The 21,106-nt window shown below is 35.7% G+C and overlaps 1 protein-coding gene across 1 annotated transcript in view; it reads right to left on the bottom strand.

The window, feature by feature from the left end:
* Col9a1 (collagen type IX alpha 1 chain) overlaps positions 1–21,106 on the bottom strand; it is an 83,391-nt gene that overhangs the window by 41,682 nt on the left and 20,603 nt on the right. Inside the window, exons 7-20 of the mRNA XM_026391350.2 lie at positions 20,888–20,908; positions 19,168–19,242; positions 18,825–18,860; positions 18,639–18,701; positions 12,661–12,714; positions 12,383–12,418; positions 10,482–10,505; positions 10,071–10,124; positions 8,768–8,821; positions 8,077–8,109; positions 7,317–7,373; positions 5,759–5,812; positions 1,661–1,714; positions 647–700 (exon numbers count right to left, since the gene is read on the bottom strand). Coding sequence (XP_026247135.1) covers positions 647–700; positions 1,661–1,714; positions 5,759–5,812; positions 7,317–7,373; positions 8,077–8,109; positions 8,768–8,821; positions 10,071–10,124; positions 10,482–10,505; positions 12,383–12,418; positions 12,661–12,714; positions 18,639–18,701; positions 18,825–18,860; positions 19,168–19,242; positions 20,888–20,908 — 669 coding nt within the window. The remainder of the gene's footprint in view (positions 1–646; positions 701–1,660; positions 1,715–5,758; positions 5,813–7,316; positions 7,374–8,076; positions 8,110–8,767; positions 8,822–10,070; positions 10,125–10,481; positions 10,506–12,382; positions 12,419–12,660; positions 12,715–18,638; positions 18,702–18,824; positions 18,861–19,167; positions 19,243–20,887; positions 20,909–21,106) is intronic.

Below are 21,106 nucleotides of genomic sequence, written 5' to 3'. Positions count from 1 at the left end.
TGGGTCCTCTGGTTCCCCTATCTGCATTCCCTCATTCCACCGGCCTTGAGATTTCTATCTTGCTTGCTACACAGTTAGCTATTTGTTTGTCTCTCACAATAAGCAGCCAACTTAATGAGGCCTTATTCCTCTTCAAATTTTCCTAACAGCTTGCAGAACACCTTTCTATGGAAGTGCTAGGAAAATCAGATTTCTGAGACTAGGCTAAGGGCAGTTGTTGTACTCTGGTCACAGGTATATCACCCCTGTCTAGGGCAGGGCTCAGTGTGCAAGGAGGCCAAGAATGTCCCTAGAGGCCTAGGAGGTAGCCTGCCTTCTCTTGCCTCTCCCTTCCTGCCTTCTCCTGTCTTTGCCTTGTTTGAGCAGAAGCACCCCAACCACTGGGCCAGTGTTATCATTGCTAGCTACTGATACTAAAACAGAAAGAAAATAGAGCAACCCTACTTACTCTAAATCACCCAAGACTATTTAAAATATATAATAGAGTTGATCTCCATGTCCATGGGTTCTGCATCTGAATTCAACCAATTGTGGATCCAAAAAAAAAAAAAATGGTGTTGCTGAAGATAAGAAGTTGCTTTAAAATGACTCAAATTCTAACAATTTAGTATATTTTTATATTACAGCATTATCATCATCATCTTACTTTTTCTCCTTTGTCCCCAACTGTGCCAGTGATGCCTCTCAAACCTTGTGCTCCCTGGAAATGTAAAAGATAATAATGGATTAGTTAAGGCATATGTTTTTTTAAGCTTGCCACAGAAAATGATCCAGAAGAAGGATGTTATCATAACCAATGGTTGTGCCTCAGCTCCTCTTTGACACTGGCTATGCCTTGGCTACACTTTGGAAATAATGAAAAAAATTATTATTTCCATAAATGTTACTCATTTTGACATGAAAAAGGTGTAACCATTTTATTTTAATATAGTACAAAAGTAACATAAATTCTGATTTAACAAACATTTTAAATTGAAGTATGCTGATGCCCAATTACCTTGCATATTACTGCAGTAATCTGCCAAAGCATAAGGGACTAACTTTTTATTTTAAAAAAACATGATTATGAGCAACTAATAATGTTCTAATTAAAATGATTACATGCTGAAATGAGCTACATTGATCCAATGCATTATTTAGCTGCTGCATATTCAGAGTATACAAAATTTTCTCATTATATCATGTAATGGTGCTTTAGAATACAAAATATATGTCAACCTCTTGTGTTCAGTATTTGCTTTCAGAGTGCCTGGACCTGGAGTCTATTAAATAAATGTATGTAATTATATATAGAATCTTTTTTGTTTAAAAAGGTGCTTGAATGTACAATGGGAACTCTTTCTTATTCTGAAAACATGATTATCTCTCAAAGCTGGACTGGTGAGAAAATAGAGAACATCATGTTAATATAAAGTTATTGATCCAAATACTAAGTATAAAATATTTCAAGAGTCATTTTTAAAATATTTGCATAGCCAGGCTGGGGTTGTGGCTCAGTGGTAGAGCACTCACCTAGCATGTGTGAGGCACTGGGTTCAAGCCTCAGCACCACATAAAAATAAATAAATAAAATAAAGGTATCATGTCCATCTACAACTAAAAAAAAAATTTAAAAAGATATTTGTATAGCCTAGTCAAATATTTTTTAAAAATACTTTACTGGAGGCCCTTGAGCTCCAACTTCTCCCAGTTCTCCCTGGTCGCCTTCTTCACCCTAAAAAACAACGGAGAAAAGCACAATAAATATGTCTAGGAAATGAACACAGAAATGTGCTAATCTAGTAAGAACATTTTATATTCATTTGGCACCTATACTATGCTTTCTTCATTACTTTTCATGTATGATTTATATCAACTATGGAATACTCAGAAAATCCAGAGAAGTATACAAATAAAGTCACCCAAATCACACCATTCAACTATAAATACTAGTAACATTTTAGATGCTGTACTTTCAAAGTTTTTCTAGAAGGAGGGGAGAAGGGAAAGAAAATGTGTGTGTTCATGTTTGAGAGAAAGAGTTGGGAGTGTTATTGGGAATATGTAGTAACACTGTATAAACATTTCCATAAGCTGTTGGATATTTTAATTATGGCTTACATTTTAGCTTTTCTTATTACCACTTTCATACCATACACAATTTGGGGGGATTTAAATCAGTCTTTTCTTTCATGGTTCATACCTTTGATTTCACTCATAGAAAAGCCTTTTCGACCTCCAAATTAAATAAATATTCATCTGTACTTTTTTTTTTAGTAACTCTTCTATAGTTTAATTTCTGGCACAGAATTTAAAGGTCACTGATTCCAATATCATTTATTGAATAGTAGATCCTCTCCACAAGAATTGGAAATTTATCTTTAACATGTATAAATCATTAGGCTCTAGGTTTCCTATTCTATCCCACTGATCTGCTTATGATGTTGCCAACATGAAAACATTTTAATTATTGTAATACATTTTGTAATGCATTTTCATCTCAGGGAGAATTCCCATGCCTTTTTAGAGTTACTCTTACTTTTCAGATTTTCTGAAATGTTTACCCTTCTAGAGCAATGTTAAAATCATTGGACAGATATTCCCCAAAATACTATTGGTTTTCTATCAGGACTACATTAAATCTTTCTCTCCCAGAAGTTAGTGTATCTCTCTATTTAGTCAAATGTTTTTTTTTTCTTTTTATCTTCACAAATAAAGTTTTACTCTTTTCTTCAAATTAAGCTTCCATATGAAAGTATTTCGACTATCTGGTTGCTATTGCCAATGAGACCATCTTCCAACACATTTTCTAACTAATTATTTTTTTGTCATCTTGTTATTATAACCTCTGATATACTTTAATATGTTAGAAGATTCAAAAAGAGATCTGATTCCTCTTACAGAAATATTATTTTATAGAAAAAAAATTACTTTCCCTCTAGGAGGGTTTATTTTTTTTAATCCATATATAGTCCTACATTTTTTTGTGGTAATAGATATCTTAAATTGTGAAATTAGTGATGAGAAAAATTATTTATAACATGTACATAATATCAGACTTAAGTCCATTACTATTATTTCTTTATTACATATTTCAATTCACTCATTTTCTTGCTCCATCAACTATATCTTACATTTAAAGATTTTTCACAAAAAAATAAGGCCACAACAAAATATTTAACAGCAGTATTAATATTGGTCAAAGAGCTACATTATACCTAAATAATTTAACTTGATTTTTAATGCATTATAGAGGTCTTATACCTTAGTTTCAGTCTTATAATTATATTCAGATTGTATTCCATTAGAACATATGATTGACAGTGGAAAGAAGCAGTTCAATTCAAAAGCTAGTGAATTAAGTAGTCCATGGAGTGAATAATCATCACATGTGCATAGTTAAATGCTACTTGGTTTTCCCTACAAATTTATAAAGCCAGCTGCAAAAAGCAACAATTATTAATAGGTCCTCTATATTTTTTCCTTAGTAGGATATAAATCATTTCCCATAGATTCTCCATAAACCTTAAGCAATATGTTTGCATTCAATATTTTACCTTTGAATGAAAAGCACATATCTTATCCATAACAACAAATTTAAAATGAAAAATTTTTAAATTTGTGATCATTTATTACTTATTTATTATCATTTATTATCATTTTACTAAGAGGTTTTTGAATGACTGATGATCTGCTGCATGATCTTGCCAGTACCATATCTTAATTAGTGAAGTTTCACTATTCATTCCTATATTCATAAACAATTTTAAAAGTCTTCATTAACTAACTTGCATAAAAAATTCAAGGCAAAATTTGAATCTGAATACAAACTTCAGGCCTCCAGAATCTCTATCATTCCAGGTCATCTGTTAGAAATCTCTTTCAGAGCTCATTCATCAACAAGCTATTGTCATGTCATTTTCTTATATAACTTTTTAAAGACATCACTTATAGTTTAAAATGACATAAAAATGTGGAATAAATGAAAATAATTTTTAATAACATTCAATGAAAATTTTTGGCAATTACTTAACACAGCAAAAAGCGTGCAAGTTTTCCACTGAAGCCCAAACCAGATTTGAGAGTCCAAATAACTAACTTGTACAGTTACCAAAAATACTAGTTTCACTGGAAGAGTGGAGATCAACAGCTTCATCCCCAAATTCATGGGTTAAGGGAGTGAAATTTCCTCAAAAGAATGGGTCACCGAAAGGAGAAAGAAGAGATGCAGAACATCAAAAATAACAGAAGTCTGCTATATTTGCTTCAGTACACATATTACTTCATGAATATGTTTTGATGTAATTTTAATATTCTTGCATAACTATTTTGGTGACTAACTAATATCATATGTCTATGTCACACTTAGTTTAGTCACTCCCCTGTGATTAGACATGTTTTTCACTTCTGTGTTCCCAGCACTTAGAATAGACCCTGGAACATAGCAGGTACTTAATAAATATTTATTAAACGTTAAAAATCACAAATTTTGAGATTCAGTGAAGAAATGGGCATGCAGAGACACTTCCAAAGTACTCATTTTTTTTTTCTATTTTACTCCAATTTAACATTAGGAAGCTAGCTACTACATTTTAGATAAATAAAATGCCTTCACAGCCTAAGTAAAAAAAAAGGGGGGGGGGCATTTAAAATAAAAGTCTGAACTACCATAGGGTACATAAAATTGGCCTGTTTGTTCTGATTATGTGAGGTTATTCAATAGACTGATTTTAGCTAAGGAGTTCAAGGATATTAATGCTTAAAGACATTAATAAATTGCCTCTCTATCTCTTTACTTCCAAAATAAAATAGACTAATCTCTTGCCTCTACCCAGTATAGGTGTAGAATTGTCAACAACAATGAAAAGCCTACCAGATCTGCATTAAGAATAGCTTGACTTGACTTTGTAAAATATAAAATGTACCAAGACAAAAGTTCCATTGTGCATAGAATAAAATTCTTAGATCATTAAAAGATGATTAACCTTAGTAGATTAAAAAAAAATGGCAAATAGGTCACCTTGCTTTAAATTTCAGTCTTGGTTTTTCTGCAGGGCACAGCTGCCCTGGTGCAAGTTGTGCTCTAGATTCCATGTTTACATCCACATAATAACAGAAGTTGCCACTAATTTCCAGTTTACTCAAAATCTATGTCATATTGAAATGAAATCAGAGATAAACAGAAAAATTATTTCAGAACTTCAGATGAGAAGTTAAAAGCCAGTTACCAAATTATCTGTTTGCTAAGCTCAACAACACATTGCATAAAATTTTACGAATATCAAAAATTTGTCTTATGTGGTAGAAAAACTAGTTGAATGTTCAAGTATCATAAGCAACAAGGAAAAAAGCTAAATGTGACTGATTTGAAAAGGAAAGGAAAGGAAATAAAAAATAACTGCACTGGAAGAAAATTAAAATGTCTAGTGCCTTCTTTGTTTTTTATAATTAGACAATTTATTATGCTTAGTTGGAATATTAATGCACCTACAGAGAATACTTCAAACATCATTTGAAATAGAAAGACAAAATATAACATATGCTGTATTATTCCTTATAGTTGGTTAAAATAAAAACCGCCCGGCTGGGGTTGTGGCTCAGTGGTAGAATGCTTGCCTTGTTTGTACAAGGCCCTGAGTTTGATCCTCAGCACCATATTAAAAATAAATAAATAAAATAAAGGTATTGTGTCCAACTACAACTAAAAAATAAATATTTTTTTAAAAATGGTCACTACCTCCTAATCACAATTTACTCACTAAATACTCATTTGTCTTACCTTGTGTCCTTGTCTCCCTGGTTCACCAATTTCTCCTTTAGCACCTTTATGGCCCTAGCAAATGCAAAAATAAAAAATAGATAATATCATATATTTTTAAATACATATAAAAATTATATCAAATATATAAATTATATATGTATATATATAATTTATTGGGCTTGACAAAACTGTCAGAGGGTTCATAAAATGATTCTGCTTCCCAAAGTCCTTGTCAAGGTACTACTAAGAAAAAGGTTATGTCACAAAGAAAATTACTGCCTTAAATGACCTAAACAGTACTATGTCTATTACATGACTACTGTATATAGTATATATCAGTTTTAGTTACTAGGAAAACATTGTTCTAGAATTTTAAAAAGCCACATTACCCAGTTTAACACCAAGATTTATTGATACCTGCCTGCTGTTTCACAAATCCGGGTTCCACACTTCTCCTGGAGTGGTTTAGAGCACTGAGCCTTTTTCTGTACTGGACTGAACTTTTCAGAAAAAGCAGCCCTGACCCAGCTCACCTGGCTATGCCCTGCTTCTGTGGCTGCTGGAAACCCTTCTGCTTCCATACCCACCTGCTTTCTGGAGAGGGGAAGACTGGGCATAAGAAGGGCACTTCCCCACATGCACAGCTCTCTGCCTCTTCCTGTACACTACTGTAGGTGCGAAGGGAAGGCATCGAAGGGCAGTAAGCAAAGGCTGCCTAGCATGAAGACAATCCCTGACCTCTCTTGTCAGGCCACCTGTTCTAAGCTTATGTACACTGTGGGCAGTAACATGAGTCAAACTATGAGACAACATCCCCAAATTAAGTCTGTCAGGACTTTGACTTCTCTCCAGCCTTTCTGTAAAATAAGACACCAACCCAGGCCCAACTCCACAGTTGAGGGAAACCACCAAAAATCAACAAGAAAAACTCTGGGAAAATCAGTACCTTGGAGCCTTCCCGATCACAGTAAAGCCCTAAGGAATTTCTCAAATTTTCTGGAATTTCTCAAAATCACTTTAGGCTCAGAGACTGGAGAGAGAAAGCCATTTATCCCAGCAGTTGGCATTTATTTACTTGTTTTTATGTAATATTTCCAAGTAATTATGATGGCAGAGAAAAACACTTTCAGGAAAGTCTCTTTTCCTACTTATTTTGCACAGTTTTCCCAATTTTCCAGTTTTTTGTTTTTGTTTTTGTTTTTTTTAAGCAAAACATTCTCAAAGAATTTTGTGCATTGTCCTCTCCCCTCATTCTCACCACTGTCTTCCTCTGTTGGAGGCAAACTTCTGGCCCTTGATTTGGTGTTCAAGCCTCCCTCAGTCTCCTGTATTTTACTGGCATTTGTGCTCTAAACTTCAGGGGTATCTATGTTAAGCACCTATGTCTTGGGGGGCCCCAGCTAGAATTCCAGGTTTAATAAGCCCACAAACTGAGGCACAGAGTAAGCCGACACAGACTAGAGTGCTCCATCTGAATGGGATCTTCACACCAGGAAGGATAGTGCTTTAATTGAAGCTTCCATTTTTTTCTGTGGAGAATAATCTAGGAAATAATATAAGGAGATTATTCTCTTACCCTCATGCCTGGAAGGCCTGGATATCCAGAGCGACCTGGTGGACAGGAATTTGGACACTACAAGAAAGCAATAAAGACACCATGAACCAGAGCCCACTTTGTGAAAGGGCCAAATTTGTAAAGGATTCTAGCAATTAAACCCTAATGCAATTATAGTCATTAAATAAATTCAAATATCCATTTCCTCCTTTTTACTGAATTTTTAAACTAATATTTCTGACTTCTAGAAAAGTATAAAGAATATAACAAGTACCTTCCTATGCATTCACCCATTTATTCATGCATTTAATAAATGTTAATATTTTTCCATATTCATTTCAGATCTACTATATTAAAGAAGTGCAATGTTTAAAGACAATGAGTTTTGCCATGACCTGATCATTTTCCTCCCTCTTTACTGGACTAGCCATATCCTGAAGTTCATATCCCTACCAAGGGGCCCAAATTGTGCTTAGTACAGCTTATCATTATCATTTCAATATTAATCTATGTGTAAAATATCTCCTAATATTGATGTACTCTAGTGAAAAGCATGCCTTAGACATAAAGTAAAAATGTTATAGAAAAAATAGATACTTCTGTAATGAAAAACTGTTATAGTCTGAGGATATATAAGCCACCAGTCCACTAATGCTACAGATTTTCTGCCATCTGAGCAAAAGTAAAACGTAGAAGCACAGTGTGTTCCAGAAAGATCATTTCAAAGACAACTCATCTGGAGACTACAAAACTACATTTTGTTCAAAGGAAAACATCTTACCAGTGGATCTCCATCATGAAAGCCAATTGTTCCCTAAAGTAAATAAAATATTAAAGTTAACAATATAACTAAATAATTAATTCAAACACAGTAATATAGAAAGTTCATTAGGTAAAGATATAATTAAATATATGTTTCATAATATACAAGGCACAAATAGCAGCATATAATATGCTAATATTCTAAAAACTTGACTCATGGGCATATTCCCTTTGAAGACTCCTAATTTGCAATAGATCATTTTTTTTTTCAGGGGATTAAAAAGAGATGAAATGAGAAGCGGAATAGGGGGTAAAAAAAAGGATCTATAACATATAAATTTAAAATTTGTATTACCTCCTACTTAAACTCCTCTTTTATAAATTTGCTACTGAGAAAAATTTGTAACAAGTACATTTGAAAATGCTTCTTTTATATGTCAAAGTTTTGAGCATTTGAAAAATCAGTGTCAAAGGTTTTCACATGTAAAGAGTAAGACTTGCTTTGTGAAACTACCTTTTAAATTATTGTGATCCTTCTACTTTTCTGGCCTTAAAAAGAACCACACTCTAAATTGATGAAAAACTCGGTAGCCATTTGGGGAGTATTAGAATCTAATGACTCAATTAATAGGCACTTCCATTTCTGGTTCTTAGATTTTTATAGTCCTAACCATCAGAAGCAAAGGAAATTCATGTTGTAAACAACTTACACTGGGTCCTGGGGGGCCTGGGGGGCCAGGTGGTCCTCTTTTCCCAGGGTCACCCTAAGTCATTTGAAAAATCATGACATGGTGATTATACATGTGTCAAAACACAGTACACAAAACCAGCAAGGCATGAGAGAATGGCATTACTAGAAACCCCTACAGAGCTCAGTCATGCATAGACCTGCCACCAAATCCAATTAGTTCTACAAAACCAGAATAATAAAGGAGTTCTATTCTCACCAAGTTATAAAACAAAGCAAAGGGAGACACAGAGAAAAAAATAAAGCCCATTTTTTTCTGTGTAGGATGATCACTTTATCTACTCTGAAAACAAATGAGAACCCCTATGCATTTTTCTAGTTGATTTACAGAAGGGCCAGAACAACCAATACTGCTAGGGCTGACCAGCTAATCAAAGCAAAAGAAAGCTCGCACCCAGCCTGAAGCTATGAAGTGCAAGGTTAATCTCAGCAGTGTCTGATTCTTGCTGCTGCTGTTTTTCTGGTCTGTCATTTTGTCTGTCATTGTACTCTTGCAATACACAGAAAGCAAAAATGGCTAACTAAGCTGTTCAGATGAAAAAGGGTTCCAATTACTCTCAATAGCCAATATTTACTCTTGGCATGTTTTCCTTCTTAATGTCCTACCATAAAAAATCAAAAGCATCTTATAATTATTTTAAATGTATAATCATATTCATTCATTTCTTTAGTAAATAAATTTGCAAACAGTAAGCACACAGAGAGAATCAGGAAAGGTATATAATACATGGTCCCTTTCCTCAATGAGTTTACAATTACCTACCTTCTCGTAACATCAATACTTCAACACTTTTGAAATGCTTCATGAATATCCACGTGAAGCACTTTTTATCAGCAATTTTTGCTCTATGAAGTTCAGCACCTTAATGTTTCAAGTTAAATTTTCATTTTAATACAATGATCCTAACAAATATACCTGGTAATAACCCAGTCTATTTTTTAATTTAATGTGGAAAGTCTAATACAATAGCCACTGGACCCAAACCCTAGCTGAGAGTCTATAAAATGGGGGTGACACTCCATTATATGACAATCAATTAGGAAGTTGGGGAGAAAAGTTTAGCTGAAAAATTCAGGGAAAAAATTAAAATCACTCTGCAGCATTATTACTCCTAGTTCTCATCAATATTATGAACTGGAATAAAATTTATCTGCCACTTTTGAATTAGCAGGAGGGAGTAGTGTACTGTTAGCATAATTTACCTGGCTAGTAACACCTTCTATTAAATCAGCAAATGTCTATCAAAATGCACTGTGGTACTCACAATAGGTCCTACACGGCCAAGTTCTCCAGGAAGTCCTGCTGTCCCAGGAGGACCCTGAATTTGAGAAATCAAAGTGACAAATCAAAGTGACAAGGTAATTTATGGATATTTTATAATCTATCACAAATGGCATTAAATATAATAAATAACAGGCCTAGAATTAGCTTTAATGTCCAATGTGGCAATAACTCATTTGGCCAAAATTTAGTTACAATGGAACAGAAATTTCCTAAATTAGTAAATATATTTTGTCTAGCAGAATAGGGGTATTATCAATAGTAGGCTCGTTAGATGATGTAACTAAAACTCTATAATCCCCAATGGTTAGTATTAGTCAAAAATTAAGGTCAGGATTTTAGAAATAGGCCATTTTTATAGACTACATAAAAGTCAATGATAAATGATACATACAGGGGGTCCAGGAATGCCACGACCCTAAAAGGGTAAAATAAAAATATTTATTGCAAGTGGTTTGTACTTAGTATAAACATAGACACAAACACAACTTGATTCAAACCCATAAATTCTAATACAAAATAAATATATGATGCTCATTCTAAAGAAAACACTGTATAATGAAAAGCAAACATGGCTCTGCTTCTAAAGGAAGCAGGAGCTTGTTTTGGCTCCTCAAACTTTCCTCCAATATCCATGCTAAACAGCCTTATTTTTCTAATCTTTTTCAAAAAGAAAATCAAAGTAAAGAAGCCATTGAAGCTTGCCCTCAGGAGAACTTACCATCACTCACAAACTGGCACATCACAACCAGTTTAAAGATTTAATTCACTTGTAGTGTTGTACAAGAAACCTACACTGAAAACAATATACTTTCATGGTATATAATATATGATGTTTAGAAGTTGCCCAAACAAGCATTCAGCACAGAGAGGCTGGTGGGGAAAGGTCAGAAACATACCTCCATTTTGACAGGTAGGATGATATTTCTAGAAAGTAAACTGGTGTCACTCCTGAAGCAACGTATAATGGGATTCTAATGTAATAGACTAAATTTGACTTTAAAGCTAGTTATTCTATTGCCCTCTCCTTTATGCTTTGAATCTCTTCATCAGCACCAGACTACATATAATCATGGATTGAAACCACTTCTGATTTATCTTAACCAGCCCCAATTCTAGCACAGAGCCGTATATATATATATATATATATATATAAATGGCTATATATATAAAATCAACTCTAACAATATGCTTGTTGAACTTAAAATCGAACATTAACAACCCAAAATTCCTGTTCCCTCTCTGTTCTTTTTAATTTCAATGTTTCCCCTTAGGATTTCTCATTATTCTTTTTGTTCCTATATTGGCTTGAGTAGTTTTTATTTTCAGCTGTCTGTGATACTTATACTTATGTTATATTTTTACTCCAGATTTGCTTTTCTACAATATCGATATATAAAGCATCCTATGTAATCAATGCACATCCTTTGATAGTGATATTAATATTTCTAATCAGTTAGGTGGACAAACAGGTAAGAACATCGTATGGCAGTATGTTTTAATAATGTGTGGGATTTTCGAATGCTTTCCTTGAAAAATTACTCTCATCTGAACATTTCAATATATAGATCAACTTGTGAAATAGCTTTTATGCTTCATAATAACAAATTAATCAATAAATTATTTCATCAGAGACTTAGATGTTTGACAAATTTCACTAAATATAAGATGTTGAGATCTGAGTTGAAAAATGCTGTGGATCATGCTATTCACATCTGAAAATGGGCTTTTAATGAACAAGTTGAAAGATGCTGAAATATGGCAAAGAAAAGAGTATAAATGGTGGGGAGGGGGACACAGATTAATGGCAAGAGCAAAGGGCAAAATAGAAAGAAAAAATAGCCTAAGAACCTAGTCCTCTTAAACAAACAAATAGCACAAATGTGAGGGATTGTGCAGTGTAGGAAAAGACTAGCCATGGAGTCAGGCAGGCAATAATGACTCATTAGTTGATATTTTATTGGAGATAAAATCAGTTGTAAAGAAAGTGATATGATGAATGGTCTTAACACTGAATTTGCTCATGTTATGCAAAAAAAAAAAAAAAATCAGCGCAGTAGAGAGGGATTTGTCTTCTGAGAATACCACCTGCGAATAGACATATGTATTTTGTTCTGTATATTCAAATGCCTCTGAACAGTTTCTATTCACATTAGGAATACTTACATACCAGATAAGTTATAAAGCTCTTTGTCATGTGTATTATATAGGAAACTGCATTTTAAGAAAATTCCAGTAACAGAATTTCACCTAAAGATAGGAAATTTTCAATTCTGTGGCTTTGCAGATACTTACTGGAAATCCACGAGATCCAGGTACTCCAGGTTCTCCCTAAAAATAAAATAGCTTCATTGTACTTAGGTTTTTGAAGCATGATTATGTAAATATGTAAGCTGTATAAATACTGAAATCACTAAAATACTGCATCTTAGTATTTCTAAACACAGTTTTAGTTGAAAAAGTATTTCAGCTATGTCCTAGCTTAACTCATTAGTTGACTTGCAAACACTACAATAAAATTATACTTCAGCATTTGAGAAATATCATCAGTCGGTACCAGGTGCCTAACTTACTTTTTGTCCCCTTGGACCAACAGAGCCAGGGGATCCATCAGGTCCTGTTAAACCCTGACAAAGCAAGATAGTGGAATTAGATTTATCATAACATTCACAGGTAAACAAGTGGGTAGAAAATTTCACTTTATTTCTTAGTTATCTGCAGCATGTTTACATATGTAAATACACATATTTATAAAGTAATACCTTCTATATTCTTATACAAAGGTGACACCACATGAGCTCTGCCTGCTACTTATTTACTATTGATAAATTATATCATATTCCTAACTTTCTGCTAACTATCATTTGTCAGAGGGTTCAATAACGTAATGCCTTTTGTCTTTGCTTTGAGAAAATGCAATATAATAATTATGGTGTTCTAACAACTAAGTCTGATGGGTCTGGCTTTACCATTAACCAAAGTTTATGTATCTCCTTCATTTATAAAATAAATAATATTATGTGTCTCTTTAACTAAAGTGCAACAATGTCTGAAAAGTTAAAATTATTCCTCAATAGGAATTAAACATAAATGATCTCATTATTGCCTATGACTCCTTAAATTCCTCTAGCCATCTCTAGCAAGTGGCAATTGCTTATTAAAGAACATTAACTTTTAAAGTCAAATGTTTGAAATCATATCCTATCACATTGTCTTTCTTAGAAAATATGGCTATAATTAAATATATAAGTTCATATATCCATTTGCTATGTATAATTTAAGCCTAGTATTATAAAACACATTTATAACTATCATATTTAATACTACAATGGTATTAAATAATCCTCTAAACATTCTTATTGTCTCCACTAATATTTTTTTAAGTATGTATTTTAGTTGTAGGTGGACACAATGTCTTTATTTTATTTTTATGTGGTGTTGAGGATCAAACCCAATGCCTCACACATGCCAGGTGAGCATTCTACCACTGAGCCACAGCTCCAGCCCCACTAATACTTATTTTATCATCATCCTCAAATAAAAGATATGAAAGCATAATACTACACATACATCTGAATTTCCATACTTAGTGCAGACGCACTGTTATTTTTTAAAATTTTTCTTTGCTCTATGACACTTTCTGACGCCATTTACAATGCAAACTTGAAATTATACCTTCCTAAAGATAAATATCTGTATATGTACATATATACATGCATACATAAATGCCTTAAAAATTCTTTCTATTATCAAGATTTTGAAAAGACTCAAATGATAGTCAGGGAACGATCTCTTAAAAATATAAAAACTCTACTTAAAAATGGATTGCTAAAATTCATATTTAGTTTGTCATAGTCTGCTTAGGCATTAATAAAATGCTTTCATGTAATTCATATAAAAACCAGTTCCTGGACTATCATTTTTATATTTCGCTACATCAATATCTGTAACAACTCCTGAGAGTAGGTCAAAGAATTTTTTTTTGAAAAATGTTAATTACTTAGAAACTTACCAAGGAAGAAAACTATGTGTGTTTAACATAGGAAAGAATTTCTGACAGACTGTCTTAGATTATTACTTGCCCTAGCCTAATTACAACACTGTAATCTGGAAATAAGCCCCAGTATAATTAGTAGCTGAGCATTGATGGTAATGGAATGTTTGCTTTTATATCTCAACAAAGAAACCACACATACAGAACACTGTCAGCCCTCACAGCACATAAAATGTAGAAACCTTGTGGCATATTTAACTAATAGATCCTCCAACACCCACTTAATGTATATACCCTCCAAGACCAATCCTAGTCGATTTTCATATAAACTAGGCTTCTTCAATCTGTGACCAGAATAACTGATAAGATTTAGGACATTAATTACTATATATGGAAGAATTTCAGCTGCAATATATAAAGCAGAACCCAGTCGATGGCTGAATAACCTAAAGACTATTTATAGGTCACTTCATATCTAAAATATCCTCCATAGGATATGGTAAATTATGTCCATCATTGGGAAGTTCTTTGAATTAAATTGAAAATGGATCTGGTGTCAGATGTTACAGTGAGATCTATTATGAAATAACTGTGTAGAAAACCATAAACTCCACAAGGACAAGAACTACATGTGCATTACAGTTATAGTACATTGCCCCTGGCATCAAACACACTCAGTACCTGATGACTGAGAAATATTAATGTAAGTTAGACTTTTAAGTAGGATATTACACTTTTCCTTCCACATAATCTTTATTTTTAGCTTAAATCTTGACTCTGCTACTTAGTAGATAGGTAATCCTGGGCAAGTTGTTTAACTCTATCATGTTCTAAATGCTGTTCCTCATTCAGATAGGGTCCTACAAACAAACTAACAAAGAGTCTAGTTATTAATCACAGCACTATACTTCTGAGTCTCCTCTTGTTTCTTCGATGCCTGATTATTTGCACCAACACTGACCTTTCAGGATAATTTCTTAACTCACTATCCTACTCATAGACATCTGTCAGGGATAAAACTTGTACATTCAGAGGATAATAGCATGGTTTAGCTATAATATCTATATAATTCTTATTCCTCTTCTATTTGTCTCATGTGGATCTTATAGGAAAGATTATAAGATATTATTATAGACCTCTGAGCATGTCACAACAAAGAGCACTTTTAAGAATATTTTTATTGAATTAGGCACAGTGGTGCATGCCTGTGGTGCCAGCAATTCAGGAGGCTGAAGTAGAAGGATCATAAGTTTGAGGCCAGCCTCAGCAACTTAGTAAAAAAAAAAGAGGGGCGGGGGCTGAAGGTGTAGCTCAATGGTAAAGTCCTCCTGGGTTCAATTCCCAGTACCAAAAAAGAAATTAATTAGTAAGTTAAGTAACTAAAATAACATAAAAATTTCTTTAAAAAAGGATAGCTCTATTGATAAAATTGATGATAATAACATAATTGTCCTTTGGAACAAGGTTATGACTGAACTCTGATGTCTCTAATTTTATTCATTCATAGGTAAAAAGAAGAATCAACTTAAACTAAAAAGAAAGAGAAGAGATTTGAAATATGTGTCTACAACACACACACACTTTTCAAAATCCAATTTGCAATAAAATTTTCTAGATCTTATTTCAAAGAAATTACAGAGGGAAATATCACCAGTAGTAGAGAGAAATGCCTTCATAAGGGTGTTTATGCAAACCAAGTTCTATATGAGATAATTAATGCCGATGCTGTGTTCTGAAATTTAATGCTGCTATTTGTCATAGAATACCGGTTCTTTGTGATGGTTTCCTTCCACATTCCAACAGCTCATCTGCCAAGACTCAAGGGGTTCCTCCAGAAGCATAGCTTCTATGACACTTTTATATTTTATGCCAAAAATCCACTCAACATAGTAAATAAATTTTGAACTGTATTGCTTTAAGATTCTTCCAACATCCAACTAACCAGTTTCTTAATGTTAGCAAAAAAATAAGATTTGCAATGAACCAAAGAACAGAAGACAAAAGATTGGAGGATTAAGGTCTTTAGGTTCACTTCCAAGAAAGGACTTGTGATGATTTCCTACTTGTTTGATTCCCGGATGGCTAAATACAAGCAGACAGTAAACTCTGATCTACTTCCTTTCAAGTGTCCATTCCCAATTTAGACTAAAATACTTTTTTACATGTCAAATCAACCAAAGAGTAGACTAAGAAAACTTTCCAATTCTAAAAGTCCCATGTGACTTCAATTCAATAGTTACAGGATATGAAACATACCAAAAAATCATAAAATATCAATTGCAAATGGTTTTTAATAGCCATTAAATTATCCATATCATTCTTGTGTGGCAATTTGCATACTAGAAAGTCACTATCACTTTTTCTCTCTATTCTCTCCAGTTATTCATCTGCTAAGAACCTCATTTGTATCTGCATGAGTCAGGCCTAGAGAGTCCCCCCAAAATAATCAAGATGTACAGATTCATTTGCTTTTCATGCACTAAGTAAATAACCCTGGGTCCTACAGAAAAACACTTGTCCTCATAATAATTTTTTTTTTCATTATCTGTGGAAAGTAACATTAAGCCAGTCTCCTTTCCACATTATTATAAGGCTAAAGGAAATAATATTTGTAACAGTGCTTGAAGAAAAAGCTCTAAACAAATGCACAGTCTAGTTTATTTTTCCCTTAGACCTAAGAATGCCTAAAATACAGGCACATGTATGGGTTTTATCCTTTTCTTTTTCTTTCCTCTCTTTCTCTTAGCTTTTGACTTCCTCTTCTGTCCCAGGAGACTGACACAATGGCCTCATCCATTTCTCCCTGAAATACCCTCCAAGGTCAAATCTCAAATATCTATGAAGTCTCAGCCCTCTGCAACTTTTCATATTTGAAGCATAGTTTGTTTTGTACTGATGGTACTGCAAATATAGACAAAGAAAAATACTTGCAATTATGTTGACAATATACTTCTATAAATTTCAAAGCACTTTCATTTGTTTGTCAAAAATTTATGTTCATGTGGGGAAATTATAAAACAAAAAACAAGGATCATCTTTATGACATTATGATATGAGATAAAGAATTTGTTGAGCAAGTTACAAAAGCACTACTAAAACTGAGGGGCAGCTAAATCTAGCCTCCTGCCAAAATTTTACTGCAAATTAATAATAAGACTTGAGATAACTGGTTTATGCTTCAACTATCCAAACAATTTTTTTTTAAATTTAATTGGAAATTTTGTTTTCATCCAAAAGGTCAGGTGAAGTTTCAAAGGAATATAGAAATAAGCATAGCTCATATTAGACTACTAGTTCATCTAGTGGTCTTGTATCCATCAGGCAATTTTATTATCATATGGCAATTTCAAGTAATGTAGTTTCAAAGAGCTTGGACAGCCAGAAAGTTATATAATTTCAGTTTGTATATTCAAATATCAGTCTATGGGCACCTCAGGTACTACCATTTTACACACAGAGAAAATTCAAACCAGGGCCTTTGAAATGTAAAACAAAGCCTAACTCCTGAAGCATTAAATGACACAAAAAAGTACCCTCATTGTGGTAATCCTGACAGAGACAGCATGTCTTAACAACAGGTAAAATCCAGCTATTTTTTTCTCTCTCTGAAAATAAAGGATCTGTCTTAAACTCTAGTCAAAACTTCTTGGAAATTATCATTGTAGGTTTTGGAATGCCTTTTTATTTAGAAAGGCTTTGGAAAACTGGGGAGGGGTGCCATTGTCTGTTCTCTGAGAATAGATGCCATTTCTTCCTTCATTTTGTATTCCAGGAACAAAATCTAGAACTAGTCTGTAAAGGGACCTCATTAAGTATTAGAATGCATGGAAAGAAGAGAAACTGAGAATCCCAGTGTCATTTTACTCTGAAGAAATATTATTTACCATTTATCTCAGCATCTGAGCTTCCTTCCTATGGGGGGAGGAGTTAGGGTACATTGGAGAGAAGTTGCTTGGTTCCCAATCTTCAACTAACCCTAGCCAACTCAATTCTGTCAATAATACTAACCACTGCCGTCCCCCTCCCCCCGAAAAAAGGGAAAGCAGAAAAACCAGTTTTGAACTTCCTATTTGTTAAGTGTTGACCATTTCTCTGCCTCTGCCCCACTCCCACACTTCTTTTTCTATTTCTTTCGATTAAAAGTACTCTGCCCCCTTTGCCTGTCTGCAGGTATTTTTTTTTCCTCAATTAATTCAGGGAGTACCAGAAAAAGGGCAAGACCAGCTGTTGTCACCCTTAGCCATCACCACCACCATCACTGGGACCCTTTCCTCCCTGTGCCCATGGTGGGGTTGGGATCAAGGGGTGAACAAGGAGTTGACTGTTAGAATCAGAAACCCACTGTTTTCTAGAAGAAGGAAATGCACTGAATCGCCTTCATCTGAGTTCCCTTCCTGGGAGCCAAGAGGTAGGGAGCTCCAACTTCTCAAGCCCCTTTGGGGGGAAATAACATCTCCGCAGGTCAGGAGTTATGATCAAGACTAAGCTCAGGATCACACATCCCACACCCGGGGCTGGGTGCACTCCCCATCACTCTTGCCCATTCAGCCTACTTACGTCAGCTCCAGGTGTGCCAGGCTTTCCCGGAGCTCCTGGCTTTCCTGGTTCTCCAGGAGGACCCTGTGCAGGAAGAAGGTGAGACAGGAAGAGAAAATGATGCAAAGTTGAGACTCTTTGGACACATGTGGCTACAAAACACACCTAAAGGAAGGAATTGGGGTGTCGTTGCACCAATCAACTTACCGGTGGGCCTGGGGGACCCTTAGGACCTCGATCACCCTGGAGGCACAGAAGAAAAGATCAGTTCATGAGTGGAAGCCTAGGTTGGCTCCGGGACAATCTCAGGTGAGCTAACCACAGACACAAAGGCAGGGTAAGGGCCAAAAGGTGGAGGTTCATGGGCAATGGGAAAAGACACGTCTAGCACTGTTTTTCCAAAAGTCCTCAGGCTCTAAGATCCAACCCTCAGCTCTCATTTCTGTCCAGTCCCAACTTTACGCAGGTGACAGTAAGGGGAGAGAACGCTGAAGAAAGTGTGGAAAAGAGCAGGCTCTGGAAAAGAAGGTGCCTGCAGTCAGCAACTTACATCTATGCCATCGATGCCTGGAACTCCAGGGGGCCCGGGAGGCCCAGGAGGCCCCTGCTCACCTGGTGGACCTCTCTAGAGAAAACAGCACACAGGGGTTAGTGAAGCCCTTTGGGCAACAATGACCAAGTTAAGGTGGTGTCCTAACACCCCCTTATCCATTGAATAAAAATACCAACCCCCTTATGGAGACCAGTTTTTTGAAACCCAATATAATAAATGCATTTCAAACTTCCAAGCTTCTGAACAAAAGGGTCCTCCCTCAACATGGGAGCTGGCTTCACTTGACCTCACCTTCCTGGAGTGCATTAAAAAGAAGGGCATTTGTAGCTGGGCACAGTGGCGCACACCTGTAATTCCAGTGGCTTGGGAGGCCAAGGCAGGAGGATTGTGATCTCAAAGCCAACCTCAGCAAGTAAGTGAGGCACTAAGCAACTCAGCGCGACCCTGTATCTAAATAAAATATTTTTTAAAAGGGGGCTGGGGATATGACTCAGTGGTTAAGCCCCTCTGCGTTCAATTCCTGGTACCAAAATAACAGGGGGGAGAGGTTTGTGAAGAAGGGAGGGTATAATGCCTATTTTTCCCAAAAGGAATTCAAAAATGAAAATGGGAATCACGTGATACTTCAATTTAATCATTAGTTGCACGTCAGTGTTTTGACCAGAATGGAAAAAACAAGAATGGAAAGGTTCCCCTTTACAGTAAGATTTTGTAAATCTTTCTTTGCCAGTAGAAGCTGGGGGAATATTCTGGAGGAAAATATTTGGGAGGAGTAGGGCAGGAGAGCTTTAACATCCAGCCCCTGGCCTCACTGCAGTTCTACCTGTAGTGACATTCCTTTGCATGAGGTCTTTGCAGCTTGCTTCAAAACTATGCCAAATTTCAGACCAACCCTAGGGTGTAACTCCTTTTATGGCTTGCAAACAGCTAGGCTTTGATGATGCTAGAGGGAATGCTGGCTCCTGAAACAGTATGAACACTTTGCTTAGGGAATGTGGGATCCCCCACAGCCCCCTCCCTCCCCCGCTTCTGAATTTAAAACGATTGAGAGGGAGAGAGAAGAAAGCTTCTTTCATCAAGGAAAACTTTTTCTAAACTCCAATAGCCAGACAGGTTACAATGGGGTCTTTGTAAGTGAAACCTCAAACCTAGCTGGGTTTAACACCCCCTCCCCAGCCAGCCCGCCGCTCTCCTGTGCCTAAGGGAGGAGACACCCAGCCTCAGGGAAGTTGCTGAAATATTGATGGAAGCCAGGGCTACCGAGTTCCAATCCTGGAATCGCCGGCTTTGCTAGCAATACTTGGGATCTAGTATAACCACACCACCAGCTGGAAAAGCTGAAGAGTGTGCTACCCTGAATTCCTGCCTTCTCCAGCAAGGCTGGCTCTAGACCTTGCCCATGGTGGGGGAAGGGAGGTAAGAATCCATGCAGGCTAAAAAATAAGTCCTATTCTTGAGTCAACTATTTTGCTTCTAGTGCCTTAGCCTTAGGTGTTGGGGACCAAATAGGAGAAGAGACCCCTTTCCCAGACCAAGGGGTCATATAGGCCCCTTCCCCCCACTCTGACAGTGCTTGCTGCAGGTGCTCAAAGCTGGAACAAGAACTGAGAGCCCTAAGGATGCTCTGCAACTTCCCTATAACAACCCCCAATGGCTGCCCCCCCCCCACATTTCCTCTTGTGCACTTGGAAAAATGCACTTCTGGTCTTTAGCTTACCTGGTCGGTAGTCTGGGTGGGCTGTGGAAGCAAAGAAGGGGAGAAAGTGAGAAGATGCCCCCACCACCACCCTGAACTCCCCCATAACTTACTTGAGCAGCACACAAGCAGAGCCCTGACAGCAACAAACGCAGCCCAAGAGCCCTGTGGTCCGGTGCAATCCAGGCCATGCCCCGCTGCGCTCTGTTAATTCCCTGACTGGGCTCTGAAATCTATTGC

This window comes from Urocitellus parryii, chromosome 8, assembly GCF_045843805.1.
Source record: "Urocitellus parryii isolate mUroPar1 chromosome 8, mUroPar1.hap1, whole genome shotgun sequence".
NCBI classification, from domain to species: Eukaryota; Metazoa; Chordata; class Mammalia; order Rodentia; family Sciuridae; genus Urocitellus; species Urocitellus parryii.
The sequence above is the reverse complement of the archived record's forward strand: the minus strand, read 5'-3'. Positions and strand labels throughout refer to the sequence as shown.